Source organism: Lycorma delicatula, chromosome 4 (genome assembly GCF_047948215.1).
Source record: "Lycorma delicatula isolate Av1 chromosome 4, ASM4794821v1, whole genome shotgun sequence".
NCBI classification, from domain to species: Eukaryota; Metazoa; Arthropoda; class Insecta; order Hemiptera; family Fulgoridae; genus Lycorma; species Lycorma delicatula.
This window is the reverse complement of record NC_134458.1, coordinates 203,173,383-203,196,760: the sequence shown is the minus strand read 5'-3', so window position 1 is coordinate 203,196,760 and position 23,378 is coordinate 203,173,383. Positions and strand designations below refer to the sequence as shown.

Below are 23,378 nucleotides of genomic sequence, written 5' to 3'. Positions count from 1 at the left end.
GCATAATTTTCTATAATTCTAAGAATTTTTCTTAAAAAAAATTACTATTTAAAAAATTAATTAGAAAAGAATAAGCTTTTATTTGGTTTAAATTTTTTTTTTCCATCTAGGGTTTCATGAAATAGAATTTTTTAAATAAAAGCTTTTCACACAAATAACATTTATACATTTTATGTTTATGTATAAATGTTATAAATAAATTGCTGTATCAGAATTATTACATCATTCTATTAATTTTCTACATTAAATTTGGTTCATACTGAATCAGTGTGAGTCATTTTGCTAAAATAAAGTATGTATTTTAGTGTTTTACTAGTGGAAAATAAATTTATTTTTTTACAAGACAGTATTTAAAGTATTTTCATGTGACACATTTTGTGCAAACTTGAATGAATAATAAGTTTTGTACAAACTTGAATGAATATCATTTCATAATTATGATACAAAATATTTATTATTTGCTTTTTTTATTTATCAATTAATTTATTTTTATATTAAAAAACAGTTTTAAAATTTTATGCAATTTAGGATATTTAAATTTTTGTTTATATGGTATGTTGTTCTTTAACATATTTTAATTTTATTACATAAATCACATTCTATGATAATATATTAATTTTTTGTTTAGTTACAAATGGATTGAAGTACGGTAATTAAATTAAAATAAAATATTTTAGTGTGATTAGATTGAATTAAAATAAATGCTTCATTAATATATTTTTGTATGATTATTTTATAAGAATTTATTTTAAATGATCAAAATTTTTATTTTTTCAGTATGTTGTTGAACCAACAAGAAGATCTACTGCTGAAGCATTCCAGATATTAATATCTCATGCTTTTGGTGATGCTGGTAGCCCTTATCTTGTGGGATTGGTTAGTATTTATAAATTTATTTCTTCAGTTAAGTATTTGCCTTTAACTCAATCTTTTTTCTAGACCAGCCCAGTGGGCCTTTAACTACAGTAGCATGCAGATTAATCTAAACATGGATGCTATGTAATAATAAAAAATAACTTTGTTTAGAAGAGAAATTGTACCTATACAATTTGTGAATAATGTAGTAATTTATGCTCTCCTTTATTCTTAAATCACTTCATGTACATGATTTGGCATCAACAAATGTTCTACATATTATTTTTACTTCATCATGAAACCATATGAATATTATTGCTTTAATGAGGTAAATTTTTGTGGTACAATTAATTTTTGAGTAATTTTTTAACTATTGCCCAAAGGTTATTAATTGGGTTTAAGTCTGGCAAGTTGCCTGGCCAGAAGAACACTTCAATGTTTCATTCTTTGAAAACTTTTTCCACTTTTTGGCAATATGGCATGGCTTCAAATCTTGTTGGAATATTCCGTTTCCTTGTGGAAATTTTTTTGAACTTTTGTCAACTCTTTCCTTCAGAATTTTGATAAATCCATTACTTTTCAACATACCATCTACTGGAAGTAATGAACAAGGTTCTTCAAATGTGAAACAGTCCCCAAACATTTTTTTCTTGGGATATTTGATTATTAGATACTAGCCAGTGATTTATTTTCATCTGTTGCCTTTATAATGTATAGAACCCTTTCCCCTGAACATAAAAATGTGACTCGTCAGAAAACATAACATTTTTCATCTTCTTTGATGCAGTTAGCATGTGCTTTGGCCCAAAAGAGCTTTTTTTTTGCACGTTGCTGGTGTTAAAAGCTGCTTTTCAGCTGGCCAATGAGTTGTCCACCCAGCTGGAAGAAGTTGGCATCTAACAGTTGTCACATGTAAATCTGTTCTATTGGCTGCTATTCTCGATTTAAGTCCATAAAGATAATTTTGGATCAAGTGTACTTTTTCTCACTAATAACCAAAAAAGGAAACCAGTTTCTTAAATTGCTTTAAAATCTGTATTTAACAGTTTAATTATTTTAAAATAGCGTTCACTGTTCCTAGTCCAACACTACACTCAGAAGCTGTTTGTTGGTGTGTCATACTTGTATGCCCAGAAAGAGAAATGATTTTCATACGCTTTCGTGAAGGTATGTCCATTATTGTATGTTCAAGACAAAACAAAAAATACAGAAGTATGACTTAAAATAAAATGAAATAAACTTTCACAAAATATTATTTATGTCATGAAAATTGCTAATGCTAAATAATCACAGAACAACAACCTCACTTTACACAGACAACTTAAAGAATGGGTGTTGTCAAACAGTGTAGTTACAACATAAAAGTAAAAAATTCTGTGTTCAGATTAGTTTGCATCATGCTACTGTATATTATGTAACAATTTTGAACAGTACCCTAAGAAAGTGTAGTAAATGTCACTTAAAAAGGAAAGTTTGAATGGAATGTCATAAGAATTTTGATAAGTTTTATAATTTTTTCTCTTTAGGTTAAAGTTCAGTACGGATCTAAATTCTGCTTTATAAAACTTATGAAGTATATAATGGTAGAGATGTAAATAATTTTCATCAGTGATAAGCTAGCTGTGTTATCTATTGTTTGGCTAATGGAAGAAGATATCTGAATTGGGCTTTTATAAAATTTAGTATTAAGTTAAAAAAAAAAAAAAACAATATTTGGCATATATTATGTTATATATTTTGATAATTTCTGTTCTGTTTTATAGTGTTTTATTAAGATCTCATTTAAATAGCAATAAAGACATCATATTTACATTTTCAGAAAACTATGATAAATCACTATTTTCATATCCTTTTTATGTATTGTAAACCCAATACTGACTGGAAAATATTTTATTAAAAATCAAATATCTATTTATAGGCAAACACAGTGAAAGAAAAAATTATTTCATTGTAAGTAAAACATTGAAAATAAAATAATTATTAAAATGTAGTAGCAAAAACAAGAAAATTAAAAGTTATAAATATAAAAAGTTACATATTATTCTCAAATGAACATTCCTTATATTCTGTATAAAAAAAAATTTAATAGGATTACTGATGGATCAAGTCTATATTTGTTTTACACTGAAACTTACTGTGATGCATATCTTATCAATGAAAGTATTGTTTTTTCTTTTCACTGTAACATTACCTATACAACTCGCTATCAGTGTAGTGTAGTTTCTAATGATCTAAGGTAATTATACTAAAACCAATAACATTTTTATAGTAATTGTATATTTTTGAAATTTTTTTGATTAATTTTTGAATTTATTTTCAGCTATCAGAAATATTTAAACATTACATGACTGGTTCTGCTACACTTACAATACCATTTCCATCAGTCACCTCCTCACACAATGCAACTTTAGGACATGATCTAATTATACCACCTTCAGACGTGCCACCTAGAATTGAATTTTATAGCCTTCAATATGCTTTATTCACAACAAGTTTTGTAGAAGTTCTAGGTGGTGGATTCTTTTTAATAACAAGTCTGTATATTGAACAAGATAGACAGAATGCTAGTAGAGAATTAGAAGGTAATAAATTTGTATATATTTTTTATTTTATCATTTAATAATATTAATTTTAATTAAATATTAAGTAAAGATGCATAAACGTGCTTATTAATTCATCTCTTTAATATTATTACTAAATTAAATGCTCATACCTGCATCTTAATATGATATACCCTTAAAGCTTCTTTTATTAACTTATCAGTTATCAATTATACTATGTAATCTTTTTAAAAAGATAAATTACTCCATATTTACTTCTACTTCCATATGTTAGTACTGTTAAAAGAAAATTAGTATAACATATTTTTCAATTATGTAAATTATAAATTTATTAACACTGGCATCCCTTATCCAGTTAATTAATTTCTTAAAATTCTGATTAAAAATCCTTGATTTTAATTACTTCATAAAAACTAATGTATAAATGTATCAAAATAATGTAAAATATTAAGAATATTTGAATTCAATCATTTTGGTTTTATTTTAAATATTTTTTCTTATAATTATTTGGATATTATCATATTATCATATATTACATACAATAAGAAAAGTGTTAAAAGAAAAAATTAACCATTTTGCTGTGTGTTTAATATACAGTAAGATTCCTATTCTTTGGGATTATTTATCTTTGCTTTTCCCTTTTACATCTTCCACTTTCTATTTATCATTATTTATATTTTATTACAAAATAAACATTTCATGTTTTATCTTTTATTACATAATTCAATGTTAATCCGTTGCAGTAAAATGGTTTAACTTTATTTTATAGATATATAAGTATTTTTTTTTCATGAGCTGTAATCTAGTGGAACTTTTCATAAACTTATTGAAACTAGTAAATCTTACTAATACACTGTCTACACATTATTTTAATGTATTTCTATTATTTAACAATTGCTGATTTTTATTTCTTGTATACTATGACTTGCATACCTGTTTAACTTGAGTTAAATAATATTTCATTATTTATGTTAAAAGTGTAATTACAAATTATCTAAATTATGCTAATAAAATAAATATGCATTGTATGGTTCTGCCTTATATGAATTTATCCTTCCTGACTAAAGCATGAAGAATCAGGTTGCAACAGATCTATTTTCCAAACCCCATTTAACTGTAACCAGCCAGCTGTTGGAGCTTGGCCATGAATTTTCTGTCGGCACTACCATTAACTAAATTTCCATTGATCAGACACACCTATAAAATTAGTGTTAAGATCCAATTAAGATAAATAGATTGAATTATTTATTTATTGACTGAATTTAAATCCAACCTGCAGCGCTACAAGTCAGTGTATGTTCCAAATTTTTATATTATTTCAGTGCAAGAATTTATGTGGGACAAATGTACCAAAATACAGATTTCAAATACTTCCAGCATTTCTTTTTCTCTTGTTCTTAGTATCTAGTGTTTCACAGTCATTCAAAAGTGTAGATTTCACAAGACACTTCTTGTACTCTTAACTCTATCTTACTATGTAGTAACTATTTCTTTCTGTTAGATACTTCCATTGCCATTGCTATTCTTGTTTTTGTTTTCACTTCTATTATTTTCTGTTAATATGACACCTAATTAATTATCTATAGTTTACTTCTGTTCTGGTTTTTTTTTTTAACAGATAATCTTTGGCTTCTTTTGTCATTAATTTAGTTTTCCTAAAATTCATTTCCATTCTAAATTCTGTCATGTTTTATATTTTTAAAACTATCTGTTACATATCATGTGCTTTATTTCCTAAAAGACCATGTCACCTGCAAAACTTACACAATTTATTCTCCTTCCTCATATATTGATTCCTTACCTTCTAAAGTATTTTTAACCGTATCTTCAACATATTATATATTAATCATTTCCTTATTTACTCTAGATAATTGCTTATTCTATAGCAGTTTAAAATAATGTTGACACAATTTCATAACTACTTTAAGCTAAGGGATGCCTGTGTTACCAATAAAAAAAAAAAAAAATATATATATATATATATATATATATATATATTTTTTACATAAAATATTTTTCTATATTTTTATAGAATTTTTATTTAAAAGAAAGCTTATGCAGTTTTTTTGCATGCCTGTTTGTATTTATTTATTGTTTTTAATGCCTTTTAGTAACAATTGCATGTTGCACAATTTATTTGATTTTGCACTAAAATGTATCTGTAATGTTATCAATTTAATTTTCAGTATCATCTGATAAATTTAGATTTAAAAAAAAAAAAAAAAAATTTATTTTGGTTTGTTTAGGTACAATTTTCTAATAGGTTGATAGAATTTTTATTAGTATGTCAAAATTATTTGTATCTTCGTTTTTCTCTTATGTAATATTTTGACATATATTAATGTTCTTGATCATGGTAGATAAATTTGTTTGGGTTAATAGTATATTAAAGGCATTTGTTTTCTTCTTATTTATTTAGTATTTTCTTTTTTGGTTTTTCTGTAATAGATGTAATAAGTATCAGTATTAATACTGATGAATTATTTTAATTTTAATATATCATAAACAGTTTTAAATGTTTAAAGTAATATCCACATTTACAAACTGTGTAGTAGCCTACTTTAAGAATATCTTCCATAAACAACCAAAGCTTGCTATGAGTATATATAATGTAATGTCTTTTTCAAATATTCTTTTAATTTTTCTTTAATAAAAAAACCCAATTCTTTTTTTTTACCATATTTGAATTTAAGTTAAAATAATAATTTTTTTCTCTCTGTGTATTAAATGATTATTACCACCAACCAATTTATTACACTTAAAAACCAGACTAATTCAGCATGACTCATGATTTTCCATTAGATAATAGTGTGAACTATTCACAGTTGTTTTGATAAGCAGACTAATATTAGTCTAATTGAGTTGATTTCTTTTTAATACGTTTTCTTTTTCTCGGTCAACTTTTCTGAATTTTCTTTACAGTGAACTATAAAACATGTTATTCATTGCTGATCAATAACCCAGAAGTTGAGTTGAACTCCTTCACAATCTAGAAAGCGGTAATTGTCAAAATCAGGTTGACTTCTTAATTGTTTATGAAATTTATGTTTCTTTCCTTATTTTGTATTTAGTATAAATTTGATTACACTTTTCTAAATTTTAAATGTGTTTCCACATTTTGCTTGGAGTAGAATTTACATTCATTATTGTTTATTTTTATCTAACATAGTTATAATTTTTTTTTCAGTAATTATAGATTAATTTTCCCTATAATTAAAACATTTTAATTGATTAGAATAATTTTCAATACTTTTTGGGATGTTAAAAAATCATTACGAACAACATTTTTGTAAAACACTAATAAAAGACCTAATTTTAATTTATATATGCAGGATATATCAGTGAAGTGGAAAGATTAAAAAAAAACTCTTGTATTTAAATAAGTTTTTATTTTAACATGAATGTTTCTGCAGTTTTCTGTTTATGTAAGACATGCTTTTAAAAAAAAAATTGACGCTTGACAAACAGGCACCATTACAACATATGCATTCTTGGAGTCTTAATCAAAAATTTTTCATTACTTGCCATATCATAGCCAATGAAACTAGTAGCCTTAGCATATAACTTCTTGAATTTTTAATTTTATTTCCACTAATGTTTTCAGTTGCTTGACATACACCTTGCTCTTGAGCAAATCCCAAAGAAAAATGTCTCATGTGGACAAATCTGGAAATCTTTTTTTTTTTCTTTTCCCTCTGCCGGAGTGGAGCAATACAGGCATTTACGTAGGAGGAGGTGGAGTCTTGCATAAGACATCCAGAGACCTGTGTCACTGGACATGTCAGATTCCTACCGACTTAACCACCCCTCCCTCATCAATGCTCCATTGAATTACCTTTGGGCATAATATCAGGAAGTGCAGGCACCCACACATGACAGAATAAACTCCCTCAACAAAATAACTAACACACCAACTCACCTGGAGAGTGCACTGAACACCCGCTGCACAGCCCTGCCTGCGATGTGTTACATAATGTCGCACATGGCACTGTGCTACATAATGTGCAACACATCCCACATGGATGCAACCTGAGGCCCGAACACAGGGAGATGATGGGAACAGGCGACAAGCACCCAGACCAACACTGATCACACACAAACACCACACAGCCACAACTTACACCACAAAAAAAAAATTGAGGTCACAACCACTACTGAAAACTATCTTCCTTAAGCTTCTCTTTCATGATTTTCCAAAAGAAATTCTGAAATATGCCTCCACAATCGTTCACTGCTCGTCATTAAACAGACGATTCTATCTGGTGTAATCAAGCCTACCTCCAAGATCAAGCTTCTCCTACTTGGCTCCCACCTGGGGCACTCGAATACTACGTGTTCTACTGACTCCACCTGCTCTTCACAGTGAAAACACTCACACGTTATTCTCCTCCCCCTGTCAAACAGGTAGGAGTTGAAACAACCATGACCAGTGAGGAAGTAGTTAAGTTCTCCCACCCCTCTATCCACTCAGCCCTCCCACATCCAGTATTAGCCACCTGGTCCAGTGGTCTTCACGGGTGGCATCCCATCTCCTCTGCCAGCACCTCAACATCTCCTGCCTAGCCTCGCTTCTATCCAGGCCCCGGCACCTGTCACTTCTCTTTTTAGCCACCAGGTCCAGGGGCGGAATTCCAGCCAGAAAGAATCTCATACGACTCCGTTCGTTAAGCGGAGATGATGCAGATGGCCACTCTGCTCCTCACCCTCTCTAGCATGCCCCTCTATTTGGCTGCTTGAAGACCCTTCATCCAAGCTGTTACAGCATACAAGATCGCAGAATCAACCACAGAAGTGATCAGCCTTATTTTGGACTGGTGTGGCCCAGTGACATTCATCATGAGTCGGCTCAGTGCCACAGCCAGCCATCAGTGCCTTCTCCACCATCTGCAAGATATCTGCCTGGAAAGTCAGCCAATTGTTGAGCCAGACCCCCAGGTACTTAACAGCAGAGGTGGGCATGATGGATATGCCCCCTGCAACGAACGTCACTTCCCCGACCCGCGTCCTGCCCGCGAAGACCACCAACTCAGTTTTATGAGCTGCGACCACCAGGCCCTTACTCTCTATCCAGCCTACTATCGTCTGAATTGTGGCGTTCGCCCTGATGATCGGCTGATGATTGCAGGTTCAACCTGAGGATTGGGTCGTAGGCCAGGTTCCACAGGTATGGACCCAGCACCAACCCCTGTGGCACACCTGATGTTACTTCTCTCCCGTTAAAGCCCATCAGGGCTAGGAACAGGGGGTGGTGTGGCGACCGGAAGCGTCACAAGGTAGGGGTTGGGCAAGCGTCCCCTACGGGGTTGGGATGATGTTACTTCTCTGCAGACCAGCACCCCGTCAGACTCTTACACAGTTCTCTGGTAGCGCACTTAGGCACGACCCTCCAGAGGTAGTCGGAAACTACTCTAGCCCGAAGAGCGTCAACCACATTACATCACGGCAGTGAGTTGAAGGTGATTTTAATGTTGAAGAGGACCAGGCCCACCATCTTGCTGGTGGTTCTACGCGTTCCACTAAATGGCTTGCCGATAGTAGTGATGACCTTCCTGATGGCATAAACTGTGGACACCCCCCTCCAGAATTCAAATTCGTTCTCCGCAAGACCACCCGAAGTTTCCACTTCATCCATCAGCCTGGCCAGCAGGCACCGCTTAAACAGCTTACCTGCGGCATCTAGTAGATGGGTCTGTATGCCGATGGGTCTCCCTGATTTGCTGAGGAGAATCAATCTTGCTGTCTTCCACTTGGCTGGAAATCATTCCCTCAGGAGCAAACCACTAAAACAATCGGCAACCAGCCGAGGCACCAACTCAACAAACACTCTGACCACCTTGGCAGGCACGCCGTCAGGAACCGGGTTTCTACTATGACTAAGCCTGCTTGCCGCCGCTAGGACTTCCCCATAAAACACATGTACCAGTTCCTCCCTGGCCTCTTCCTCACGCATGGGGTAACAAGGTAGCCACCACCCTCCCCATAAGCTTTCCTGCCAACATCTCCTGGTAGCGATCTTATAGGCAAAGCTCCTTCCAGTGTTCTCGTTTAGACTTGTTAATGGCAAGTCTCAAAGGCTTCCTAGTGGCCCACTCTGCTTCGAGGATATGGGCAACCCTGAGGTCGCCACTAGGCAACCTGGTGTACTGTTACTGACCTGATAAGGTGTACTGGTGGAACCAGTACTGCGGTTCCACCATTACACCTTACACCTCCCGGTGCTCGAGGGGGCCGGCTTCACATGCTTTGTGAAGCACCTCTACTAACCTCTCATATGGTATATGCTACCAAGTCCCCAACCTCCTCACACAAGACCTCCCGAATCTCTTTGATCTTGTGCTTGGTAGGCCTCCACATGGGACCTGACCATCCTGGTGACTCCATCTGACAGCACGCGGAAGAAGATGAACTTGTGATCGCTCACAGATTCATCCTGCAAAACCTCCAGCAGTTGCCAAACCTCACAAGGCCCTCAGAAACAAACGTCAGATCTAGGACACTACTAAACTCCATTTGGGGTTTCCATAATGGGGTATTCCATTTTAATTCAACAAATTTTCAAAAATTTTATTGCATCACTATTTTTGATTTTTATGATATTTGGTATATGATAACTACCCACCTTGTATTGGCCAAAAAATATTTTTTTATATTTAAAAAAAAAAATTTTCTTGAATAATAGACTATTTTCTAACTAGCCAACAGGTAAAAACAGCCATTTTTGTCACTTTTTCCATAAGCTTATTCTTATTTTACATCGTACATAGGGTCAAAAAGTTCTTTTTGGAAAGAGTAAAGATGGAACTTCATCTTAGTGTACTCAAAATTCATTTTTTACAAAACCAAATCTTGTAATGTTTACTGAAGTTACATTTAAAAATTGTTGTTTTTAAAATTTTGGGTCCAAAATAAATAATGAAGGGCTTAGGGCAACAGGCCTGTTTTTTAGTTTGTAACTCTTAGGTACTAGTAGTGCTTATAAAGAAAAAAATTGTTAATGAGTGTCATTAAAAAAAAAATGGCCACCAAATCATAAGATTTAGAAAATGTCTCATTTTTGGGGCCCAAAAACCACATGGACAGGGGGAAAAAATCTTAAATGTTTACAGCAGTAAGTACTTTTTATGTATTTTAAAACCATATAAAATTTATTTTGTTACTCAAAGGGGTTGACGAGTAATGAAGTAATCAAAACTGATAAAAACACTGTTCCTTTTAACCGTGAACAATGTATCCAAAAAATTCACAGTATGTATTTTTTCAGATAATATAGGCTTACTATACAAAATATTTTGATATGTCTGTAATGAGATAGCTTATATTCTAGATAGTTTGTTACTTAAAGTATGACTCATACACACAAACTCATGTGCAAACACAAAAGTGAACAGACATGCATGGACATGAATGTTTTCGTAATCCTGTATGTAAACATTGTTGAAGGCTCAGTTACTGTTTTGATTTCAGTGTGCTATATTGTATTGTTGCTAGTGTTAATACTGTGGTTAGGTAATGTACACTTGTTTATAAACTAATCTTATTAGCAGTGAACTTCTCTTTTATGCGATATCTCTTATTTTTTATTTTAGCTGTAGAGAAACTGGGATACGACAAAGTGAGGTGCAGTTGGTAGTTTTGTAATTTATACTAACTGTATTTTTATTGTAAGAACCCTTGCGTTTTATAAAAACAGATTATGGAATTTTCAATTAGCATTCGCTCTGAAACAGTATGTCAAATTGACTTACAACAGATCTTCAGTATTGAACATTTACTGAACAGCAAATAACATTAATATCTTTAAGAAGTGGATGTACTGAAACAAAAAATATCTGTACTTTTCATAAAACCGAATATTTAGATAAATATTTTCATATTAATTGGGAAAAGTGACTCTTTCTTTCTCTTTCTTTCTTTCTTTCTTATAGCATTAGCCCATCTCTACTCCTGACACCACTTGACAAGACACCCATCTGATCTTAATTCTGACTTTAATACAGAGTGCATCTCCCAGTTTGGCTGGCATCACCAGGATGACCATTTTGGTGCTGCTGTAAGCAGACCGGACATCCATATTCTGACAGTGTCCCTCCTCCAAACCCACCTCTTCCATAAGAGATAATTTGACAGAAGTCAACTCCCTGACAGAAGTGAGTTGATTAATATCCTTGATACAAACTTTCATCATCTTCTCATGACCTCTACAGGAGACTTGGATGTCCTCCTTTCATGCTTGAATTCTCTTCTAGAGTTTTTTGGCTCCTTGTTCAGCATCCTGCACCTGGATCATCACCTCACCTTCTTGGCCATGCCTGACAGACAGGATATCTGGGCATTCATCACCTACGCTGTCTTTGACTTGCTTAAGCAAGTCGGTGTAGGATATGTCCTGTGCCTTGACAATCGAGCTTTGATGGAGCTGAGGGGACCCTCCACCGATTTGTTTCTCAAGGGGCTCAACTCGATCCTGGCCTGCCTCCTTCTCCCCGCGTACTCCATCATTTTTCTCAGAGGAGTACCAGCTTTACCTGCCACAGGACCAAAGACCAAATACCAACTTATTCTTCATAAGCTTGAAGACCCTGCCAAGGCAACACTTAAGATGTCCTACCATTTCTTCACTGAGCAACGAGTCTATGACAACAACATATAGAGCCTGTTCTTGTTACTTCACATCCTCACCTGTTGGGTAAAGTTAACAAAATTAAAAGAACACACAGCTCGTATTTGCCAAAAGAAATTGGACTTTAATTATAAAAAAAAACATTTAAACTTTTTCATAAATCATAACCTAAAAAACTTGAATGCAATTATGCAATATACATAACTTAATTCTATACAGAAATTATACAATGAAAAATCAGCTGAATCAGCATATCAGTTATAATAATACATGACAAATACAGAAAATAAACATTTTTCAAATAATAGTTTTGAGAATCTACAATTAAACAAACCCTGAAAAAACAAAGGAAAATAAAACACCTTATTTTCCAGTCATATACTTAAACAAAATTAAATGAAATTGCGAGACAAACTTAACTTAAGTCTATGCAGAATTTATGCAAAATAATATCGGCTGAAACAACATCGATTCTAATAATAAGCGACAAAAACATAAATATACTTGTTTCAAATAATCAATTTGAAAATATTGCATTAAAATACGTGGGTAAAAACAGTTTAAATAACTAAATACATTATTATTCAAACTACAGGATGGGATACAAAAACAATAAATATTACTAGAACAATTTACAATAATAATTACAGAGAAGTCTACAATTTCGACTTCACTTCAGGAGATATAATTTTTAGATTAACATAAGAAACGTAATATGAATTCAGTACATGAATTAGATAAGAATTAATCTCTGCTATTAACAAATTAAGTTAGATTAAATGATAGAGTTAATTACAATAAAAACAAATTGTAATAAGTAAGCACATAAAATATGTTGCACATGAACAATAATAACATGACCTTATCTAAGCCACCTGTCGTGACTACCCTTGAGGAAAGAAATGGTTTTTTAAACCAAACTTGAAATTGAAATGCATAATGTACAATTAACTGAATATTTCACAAATTTTACTAATAACGTAACTGTTTACTATAATAAATAATGAATGATTTGAAATGCCTTAATAACACATGAATATTGGTAAAAAATGAACTCTTGAAATTAAAGCTCACATATACATACAGTTTATCCTTGGCGTGGTCTATAATGGCGAATCAAAATTAACAGAGGTAACAATTTGTGATTAGAAGTTGAATAATACGTAGCACCTCAGATATATAGCAACGAGTTTGGAGAGAATTTGCATCGATGAAAAATGTAATCAGCAGCTGGAGAAGATTCGGCGTCGATAGAATTGGCAGTTTGTAGCGATTGAAACACTTTCAAGAGAGACGTAATATACTGAATTTGAAGATTAACTTAACAAAGAAACAAGGCAAAACAAAACATAGAGATCGGTGAAGTCACGAAACACTGGCGAGTAGAACTAGAGAATATTTCGATAGAGAAATACCACAATGTTTAGGAGAGTACAAAGACGATGAAAGTATTCAAACATTAAGTATGAGAGAGAATGGTCACAGTCGACCGCACATGGTGAATGTCTGATCTACTCTGCACGAGAGAGAGAGAACAATCTTCACATAATGAAAGTCAGATCTGAACTGCAACTGTACGAGATAGAGAAGAGACCGAGTCCTAGGTCCGCACACTATGAAATTCTTTTCCGGACTGAAGAAATAGTGGCGTGCTGAGAAGAGGGGGAAAACAAACTAAGGCAATAGACCTAAGAGAGTGTGTGTTGGCAACAAGAGGTACTGTTTAAGTGTTAGTATGAGAACGATTAGAGAAAACTTGTGGAATTCGGGAACGAAGACAAACAAAAATAATCTACAAGCAAGCAGACCATTAAAGGATTACGTAAGACTGATAAAATAATTTCTTTTTTCACTTTTTACATTGAGGCGCCTTTCTGAGGTGAAGGGGTTCCTGTCAGAGCCCAAGTCTTAACAGAACAGCCACATCTGCCTTCTTTTTGGCGAAACAGGACTCTTGCCTGTCCTTGATGAATTTAAACACCTTCTTCAGCCACCGCTTTGTAGCGAGGCCAACTATCTCCTCATTCTCCACCCCTTTCTCGAGTTGGAGAAGAATCTTTGTCGGGTCCGGTCCACCTACTGTCTGGGTGGCCGACTCCTGAGTTGGACCCCTCACTGCCCTATTCGAGAGAACATCAACTGGCAATCTGCTCGACCAAGCCAGCCATATTCACTTGTAACTGTTTGATTTCTCGCTTGGTATTCTTGTCTATGGCTTTTTGAAAGACCCCATTAATCTTTACAAGATTCCCAATAAGGGAAATCAGTTCATTGTTCATTTCCCATTCGTCTTCACTGGGAAACCACTTTTATTTGCAGTCATCCTTCTTCTTGGTCTCTCCTCCTTTAACCACCTCAACCGGCGTAACTTCCACTACCATGACTTTCTCGTTGTCTGCTGTCACTGGGATCAGTTCCCCACTGGTTGACGCCTGTACAGGAGAACGTTCCAGGATTTTGGAGGCCCTAAAAGGGTTTTTGGGGTCCATGCATCTGTATGATAAGGGTTAGCATAAAACTAGCCCGATAGATGTGCTCAGGGCCAAAAAAATGTGTAATTTGAGGCCCAAATGATATGTTAAGAGCGATTGGGGGGAAGAATCAGACAGCCTATATATAGCAAATAAAACAATCAGAATAAAATAAATTCAATATATATAAATACAATACAATTACAATTAATATCCCCAACAACAATAGCTTTACAAACAAAGCTGTAATATTCTGTTATCAAGTTAAGATAACCACCTGTCCTTCAGCAATTAAAGTTAAGATAAAACTAAAATTAAATTATCTCAAAATACTCAATGTTATCAACAAGAAAATGACGTCTAATTCTTACACCACTCGATAAGAAATAAATTCCCAATTGTCCACTACAATACACACAACCAAGCATGCACAAAGACCTGTATACTAACAGCAAGTAAATTCAAACCTTATTACCTACTGGCAATAAAGCTATAAAAATACAAAAAAAAAGCACTATAAAAAGGCTGGCTATCCATCGTACAAAAATCTTCAAATATACAAAATACAACCAATAAAAAACCACCGCACTTGCCAAACATCCATTCCAGTACAAAAAACCTAAAAACCAATCCAAAATACAAACGAAAACACAGAGCGATAGAGACTACATCCTCTTGCAACAAGTAATGAAATAAGGAGAACTAGCTGACCAAACAATGTCCCCATTTTTAGATATTGTTCTCTTTTGGTTTGGAAAAAGTTCTCTTAAAGCAGTAGTAAGACACACAAGCCATATGACTTGCAGCATCTTGCTGGAACCACATAATTTGTGGAACTAATTCTTGCCTCAAAAATGATGTGACCATGCTTGTGTAAGAAGCTATAGTAACAGTTGTAATGTTTCCTTGATCGTCTTGATTAAAGAATGGTCCAATAATGCCAGATGACGAAAGTGACCGTCAGAGTACCTTCAAGTACTCCCTCAAGACCTTCAGACTATGCAGTGGTTTCTCATCTAATTGAAGTAGGTTTTTGGCACTCTAATGTTAAATATTCTGCTAAATATGTTGCTGTTCAGGTGAAAATGAGCATCATCTGACAAACATTTGATGGATTAAGTTTACATCAGCATCCAGATGTTACAACATTTCTTTATAAAAATTCATGCGAATAATGAAATCATCTTCTTTTAATTTCTGAACTATTTGAATTCCTTAAGTCATTCATTTAAGTCCTTAAGATTCAATGGTTCACTGAAATGTTTAATTAAGAAACATTTTGGACTGCATATTATGGGAGTTCATATTCTTATTAATGTTTTTCTGATATTTTAACACTTTTTTGTTCTCTTTGATGTGGATTCAGTTACCTCAAACTTTTTAATCCAAAAATTAATTACATGAACAGACTGGTACTTGCCCATGACACGAAATATTGAACTGATTGTGAGGTAACCTTTGTATGGTTGTTACAGAGTCACCATTTTTATAAAACAATGTAACATTGAATGTACAATCAGTACCTGACTACTGTTCCATATTTACTAAATGGCATTAATGACTGATATATATCATCAAGTTCAGTGCCCTCATCCAAACGTCAAATGAATAACAAAGTTTTTAAATTGTTCCACTTCACTGACATGCCCACTATATATACACATATATAAAATACCAGCAAAAATCATCATTAAATATACCAAATTAATCGCACGCTCACTATAAATTTACATAATAAGTATATTTTGAATCCATTGATGCATCATCAGTTGTTTAAATACTATCTCAGTTAATGCATTACCTTTGTCATAAGATAATTTATGATAAATTGAATTAAAATATATTATATTTAAGCCAGCTATCAAAACCACCTTGCCATCATGACAGTTATCAGTTTTTACTTATAATAAATGTTGAATGCATTACTTGTAGTATTTAAATAATTGGTGATGAATCAGTGGATATGAAATGTAGTTTTTTGCAAATAAAACTACTCCTTGCTCACTTATTTAAAGATGATTATTAACTTACAGTAGTAAATCCTTCAGTTAAAAAAAAAATCCTTCAATCCCTAAAAGAAGATGCTTTCACACTCAGAGAAGTTTTTTTATATTGATGATGGTGTACTAAAGTCAAGTACAGTGCATACAATGAAAATAAGGGCTTGTGTTAGAAAATATCAAGACTGAATTACTACCAAACGTTAAAACATTTATACCCATCTAATAGGACAAAAATAATAATTGTTTTACTTTTATTTATGCACGTTTAATTTATTACTGTTTTCATGTTTTATTAGTTGTAATTCATTATGTAATTAGTATTAATAATTCAATAAGTTAAGATTGCAAAAAGAAGAATTTTAATTTGTATTTCTAAACTAAAAAAATCTAACTATTGCTTGAATGTATATTGTATCTGTAATTACGCTAAATTAAATGTGCAATTATTATAGTGCAATTCTTTTTTGTATAATGTTTAGAATTTTTTATTATTTATAATTAAATTTTTTTTACATAATTGTTTTCATTGCCGATTGTACTATTATTATTATTATTAACATTTACTTGAAATTTGCATTATATGTCCAGTTCCTGTGCAAGTTCACCATTTTCTCTACTTCTTCAGATTAGTCACTTTCACTGCCACTGTCTAGATGTATGATAAATTTATCCTCAATTCATTGATTAGTGGTTCTATCTTCTTAAACCCAAATTCAGCTTTTTTTTTACATGTTCACAATATGGTTTCCAATCATCCGTATTCATTTTTTCCTTGGGTAATTTTTTAATATTTTACATAAAAAATGTTGTGTTACTGCTACCAACATATATTTTTAGAGTCGATCATACCACTGTCATTTCACTTTCACCACAGTCATCTGACCACGATTTTTTTGTCGAAATGGGTGTTAAAATACACAATTCATTCAAATAAACAATTGAGGAATTTTCTTTTCTGTAATCAGTCATTTTTGTTAAACATTCTATCCTCTTCCTATAGATGTCTTATTTCTTCAATCAAAAATTAACTATTATTATCACTTATAAACCCTATTTTTCAGGATAGCTGTTATGTAGTTCTAGAAACTTTAAATTGGGTACTTTTTGAAGTTCTTTGCGTAATTTATTTAATGTTGGCAGTTCATTATGTTTTGTGTGAAACTCGTTAACATCATCAAAACTGCCTAATTCACAAACTGGTTTTGAACATTGTTTATACTTTTTTGGTGTGCTGAATGAGCGTGACTGAGATTTAGATTTAAGAAGATCCTGCTTTTCTTTATGGAGTTATAACCTGAAATCTTGAAATCTCACAAGCAACAGTGATTCTCTCTTCATATTTTTGAATGCATATTAAATGTTTATTATCTTCTAATTTTCTTAACTTTATAGCTTCTTTCTTCATAAAATCGTATACATTATTAACCATTTCACAAGCTTGACTACTGAGCTTTTTATTCTTAACTGTTGATTTAAATTCTGCCAGTACAAAAAAAATTCACTCATAAAAAAAGCAAAAACATACAGATTCATTAATACACACAAAACATTAATTACCACCCCACACATTACAGAAGGAAACAAATGTTCCATTTGTTCAGGACACACCAAAAATTGAATAAAATCAGTTTACTGAAAATGAAAGTAAACATTAGTATTGAATATTAGTCAACAATGCAAAAACAAAATTACTTAGCTGTTCTACGAGTATCTATAAAACAACTAAGTTATTAATAAATTATTATAATTTGCAGGTTTTAGGCCCATTATTTAATGACGATGTGTATTACTTTGAACATCATCAATAATACTAATACCCATTACAAGTGCATAAAAATATAACTCAAATGAAATATTTTGATAACCTTTATTCATATTAAGTGTTGTAATTCATTTTACAACTCACTTGATGAAGGGAGTGTAATAATAATTTATTAGTAAAAGTACAAACTACATGTTTTTGTACTGTATACAAAAATAAATATTTATAAGTATGCTAAATAATTTTAAAGAAATTATTGTCTGAAATTAAACAAAATGATAATACATTTTAATTGTTGAAAAAATTTTTGCTATTTATGAAAATAGTTAAACACGTTGTATTGCAGAATTCTTGGTTTCTGAATGAGTTCACGTTACGAGAAAAGAGTAATATAATGCCCTGCACAGCGACTGTATGCCTCATGCAAGCAAGCTTTTATATTCATCATACACACTGTATATTGAATAATATAATAAAAAATTTAACTTAATAGTTTTATGACAACGATTTTTAACAGATGTTTGTCATATCACAAACATTATTGTGTTAAAACGGTCACTGATTTGATTTTCTTTAAATCCATATTCTTTGTCAACCTCTAAAGACCATTTGTTATGATAATTTTAGAATTTTTAAGACAGAATGTATATACAAGAAGTAAATCTGGTGACAACAATTCAAAGAAATTTATATCTGTTAGAATTCTAATAATTGTAGGCAGCCACTGTTAATTAAAAGTTTTAAATGAATTAACACTCCATTGGATTCAAATTTTGGTGTAGTTTCTATTCAGTTGATGTGGTTCTACAAAAAAAAAAAACAATGCTGCATAGTTTAATCTTTTATGAAAATTTAGTTCTTCATTCAGTATTTGCCCTAAGGTAAGCCTTTGACTTTATTACAAGTAAAATGGAAGATGAAGCCCAACTTTAATGATGTTGTCATAACTTATAAGTGATAAATCATAAAAACTGGATTCATGATTTATTTCAAAGCTTGTTCTTTTTCTAAATTGATGTGCTGCATCTCTAATAAGAACTATCAGACCACATTATAGCTTTTAATAAATAAATTATTGTCTAATTATTACTACATTATTCACACGAATTAATTTTGAAATCTTATATCTAATGCAATTTATAATGAAGAAATTCTGTAATGAATTAGATGTTTTCAATTGTAAAGATTTTTTTAGTATGTTTTTCATACAGGAGTTAATTTTTTAAAGTTATTTTTGTTCCTGAGCTATTTAGCAAAATGGTTTAAAGTCCCCCTTTCAACTTTATAATAATGATGCAGTAAAGGAAAGGGTAAGCAAAATTTTATATTTTCTTATGGAAAAGGTTTTTTTTATAAACTGGAAGAGCTACCTAGTCTCAAAAATAATGAGAAATATAATAAAAATCAGGTGTTTTTTTTATTTATTAACAACTGAAAAGCCTAGTTGTTTTTATGGATATTGTGCATTAACTAAGAAAATAACATTTTTAAAATGATCATTAATGTAATTTTTTTGACTTCTTACTCATAAGGACTTCAAAGATGATTTATATTCCATTTTATGCATTATTATGTGATGTTCTATTCTATTCATTTCATTGCTGTTTCATTTAGTGTGGTAAACTACATTAGCTTTTCGATTATCGTCTGGATTTTCTGTTTTTTATCTACATGGAAGATTGTTTAATAATATAAAAACTAAAAATTTCAAAGGAAAAAATATCTGGCAATTTTAAATGTCAGCTATTTTTTCTCTCAATATTTTTAAGATTTCAACATTCCACGTTCCTTTTGAACTGTACTTTATGTATATGGTCTGTGGTGATATAATTTGTCTACAAATATATGAGATCTGTTCAAAAACTATACAACCAAATACTTTTTCTTGAAAAGTATTTGAGTGCGAGTGGTAAAACTTGGGAGAGGGGCCTGTACTAGTACCTAATGAGTATGTGTGTTTTTTAATCTCACAGAGCAAGTCAGTTGTAACCCAGCAGTGTGTTTGTTAGTGCAACAATTTCTTGTTGATTTTAAATTCTGTGCATAATGACAATGCATTGAACAACATTACTGTGTTTCTGTCAAAAGCTTACTGATACACAAAACAAAACAATTTGTAAGATTAAGCAGGCTGTTGGGATATGAAGATTATATTACCATAACAGCTTTCAAAATACCTGAACTTTAGTTGAGAGTGGCCAGCATCCTGGCAGGTCATCAACATATTAACATATCATTAACAGTTTGATAATGGAAAAATCATTGGTTGACCACTAAGGAATTGCATTGGGATTAGCTCTGGTTTTGTCCACATGATTTTAAAGGATTATTTGGGTATGTACAAAGTGGCCACAAAATTTTTGCAATACTGTTTTTGCTTGAACAGAAAGAGATTTGTTACATTGTAATATAGGACATACTGGAGTAAGCAATTCCTTAAGACAGTGATAATTTATAATGAAGCTTGGGTGTATGAATAAGAGAAACCAAAGCTCAGTTGTTGTAATGAGAGTCATCAAGCTGAAGAAAGCAAGGCAGTTGTAGAGTAAAGTGAAAGTGATGCTGAATATATGTATTTTTTTATTACTGTGGAGTTGTGCATCACATACACATCAGAAGGCCAAACTGACAACAGACATTACTATTTGGAGAATCTGTATCATATTTGTGATGTAGTTCAGGCTAAAGAGACTGCTTTACTGAATCACAAAAGTGACATTTGCAACATGATAGTACATCCACCCATTTGTTACAACTTACCTAGAGTTTCTTGGGTAAGCAAACCTTCTTTGGATTTCTCACCAGACATAGCTTTTTATGATTGCTGGTTGTTCCTCAAGCTGAAGATTGCTGAATAGGTCCTGATTTGTTAACCAAGAGGACACAAATATGATAGCACAGCTGGTAGCAGTTCCAAAAGAAGGGGGCAAAAGATTTCTTCATCAGTGGAAGGGCTACTGAGTTAAGTGGGTGTGGAGTCACAAAGAACCTACTTCCAAGGAGATTAGGATTGGAAGCCACAACTAGGTAAGCATTTCTTTACAGCCTATGGTCAGATATTTTTTGAACAGATCTTATATACAACCACATAAATAAATACAATCAATCAAATATTAAACCCAACTATTGGAAAGGTGAGCAGTAGTATACTGCTGATCAGCTGTTCTGTGGTGGAGATCCTTGGATTGAATGCAGTTACAGTTTACTTTAAGTTATCTTTAAAAAAAATTGTGAACTGCCCTGATTGAAGAGAGGCTTCTTTATGGATTAGTCTTCTTCTTCTTCTTTCATTTTCCCCATTTTGTTATCTAATGGTATGTTGTAAATTGAGTAATCAAAATTCTACAGAATAATGTAGAATTATGATTAATGCCTTGATCAGAGATCGTAGTTGAAAAATTTCATCAAATAAATAAATTTAAAAAATAAATAAATTATTAACTGTCATTAAACTGTTTTTTTTTTGCCTTTGCAGATGATTGTGTTGATTATATTCAAAATAAATATTCTTTTTTTTTAATTTACAATAATTTAAAATTAATAAGTCTGAAGCTATTTTACAGTTCGTGATTTGTGAATGACTGTAGTTTTAGTCATCTATCATTCCATAACTAAATTGTTTTTTTTTTTTAAATTATTATTACACATATATGTTACAAAAATGTGAATTTTGAAAAAAATTGGGTTGTATCAATAAACATATCTTTTTTTAAATTTTTCGTATCTTTTTTTACCATTTCAGAAAAAAATATTGAAGTTAAAGTTGGGTTAATGGCGAATGGATTGAAACTTACGGATCATAGATAGGTTAGTTATTTGATTAAAAAAAAATACAAAATAAAAAAAAACAAAATGAGAAAAAATTATATTTTGTTTATGTTTTTCAATTATTATTACACAGCTGCATGGTGCATTTTTGTATGTATTTAAAAAAATACAACTGTAGTGTCTGTATTAGTCAAATTCAGATAAATCATATTTTGTTTTTGTTTTCATGTATATATTTTTTTACTTTTTGATATTGTGGTGGTGGTTTTATTTAGTACATGGAACGTTTTTTTTTTTCTTTTTGTATTATATGTGCATCCATGTTAAATATTACAGACTTGAAAGGTAAGATTATATGCTTAGTTAAAACTTGCTTCATATCAAAGTGTTTGAGTTAGCTCACCTGTCTGAATTTTTGGTGTGGTTTACAACTACCTAATCTACCCTGTCAGTAATAATTTAACTTTTATTTTAAATTGCTCTATTTACGTTTGAAAAATGAATTTCAGTTAAAAAAATACAAAAAGATAGACAAAGAATAGTGTTTTTAAATGTATGTTTATAGGAACTTTTTTTATGTATTTACATGAAATTTTTTCCATGTATTTCAAGAACTTCTATGTACAAAGGGAAGCATTTTAGTTGTGAAAAAATTGGAGTTCAAGGAAATGAAGTAGATCTATTTTGGGGTTCCTCAGTTGAAAGATGTAGCTTGTAAGAATGTTGATCAAAAATCTATTTTGTTCATAACATTTGAAGAGCTTTAGATGCTTAGCTGCTAAATTTATTTTATTCAGAAGGTTTATATGTAAAGAAACCAACCTTGTGTATGTGGTGTCAGCTCAAAATATTTGATCTTACTCTAATGCAAAGTGAAATCTTTGTGTAAAAGTTTTTTTAAAAATAAATAGTGAAAGAATTAGTTTAATTACACTATATTAAAATAATATTTCCATGTAGTATATATTAAATGGTATTAAAAAGCACTTATATATTAAAATTACTTGCTTTTCCATCTTATTCAAAATATGCATTGTGAAATTAATTTTTGAGTATATTTTTTTGGTAATTGTACTTTACATATAACTTTTGAAAGTTGATCAATTTTGATACCTTATTTCATATACATACAACTTTTATATTTATATATTAATTTTACAGTGGTAGGCTGTTTTAGTTCAATAAGCTACATACATAGAAGAGACAGACTTATAGGCCTCATATTAAGGCATTCTGGAATAGTTGCTTTAATATTGGAGGGACAGGTATAAGGAAAAATATTTGCAGGCAGGCAATGTTTGGAATATGTAAAACAAATTGTTAGGAATGTAGGATGTA

The 23,378-nt window shown here is 31.6% G+C and overlaps 1 protein-coding gene across 2 annotated transcripts in view; it reads left to right on the top strand.

The window, feature by feature from the left end:
- spin (lysolipid transporter protein spinster) overlaps nt 1-23,378 on the top strand; it is a 273,536-nt gene that overhangs the window by 242,675 nt on the left and 7,483 nt on the right. Inside the window, exons 7-9 of one of the 2 annotated variants that reach the window (XM_075365059.1) lie at nt 778-876; nt 3,176-3,437; nt 22,015-22,079. In XM_075365059.1, coding sequence (XP_075221174.1) covers nt 778-876; nt 3,176-3,437; nt 22,015-22,079 — 426 coding nt within the window. The remainder of the gene's footprint in view (nt 1-777; nt 877-3,175; nt 3,438-22,014; nt 22,080-23,378) is intronic. The other variant, XM_075365058.1, reaches the window with a different exon arrangement.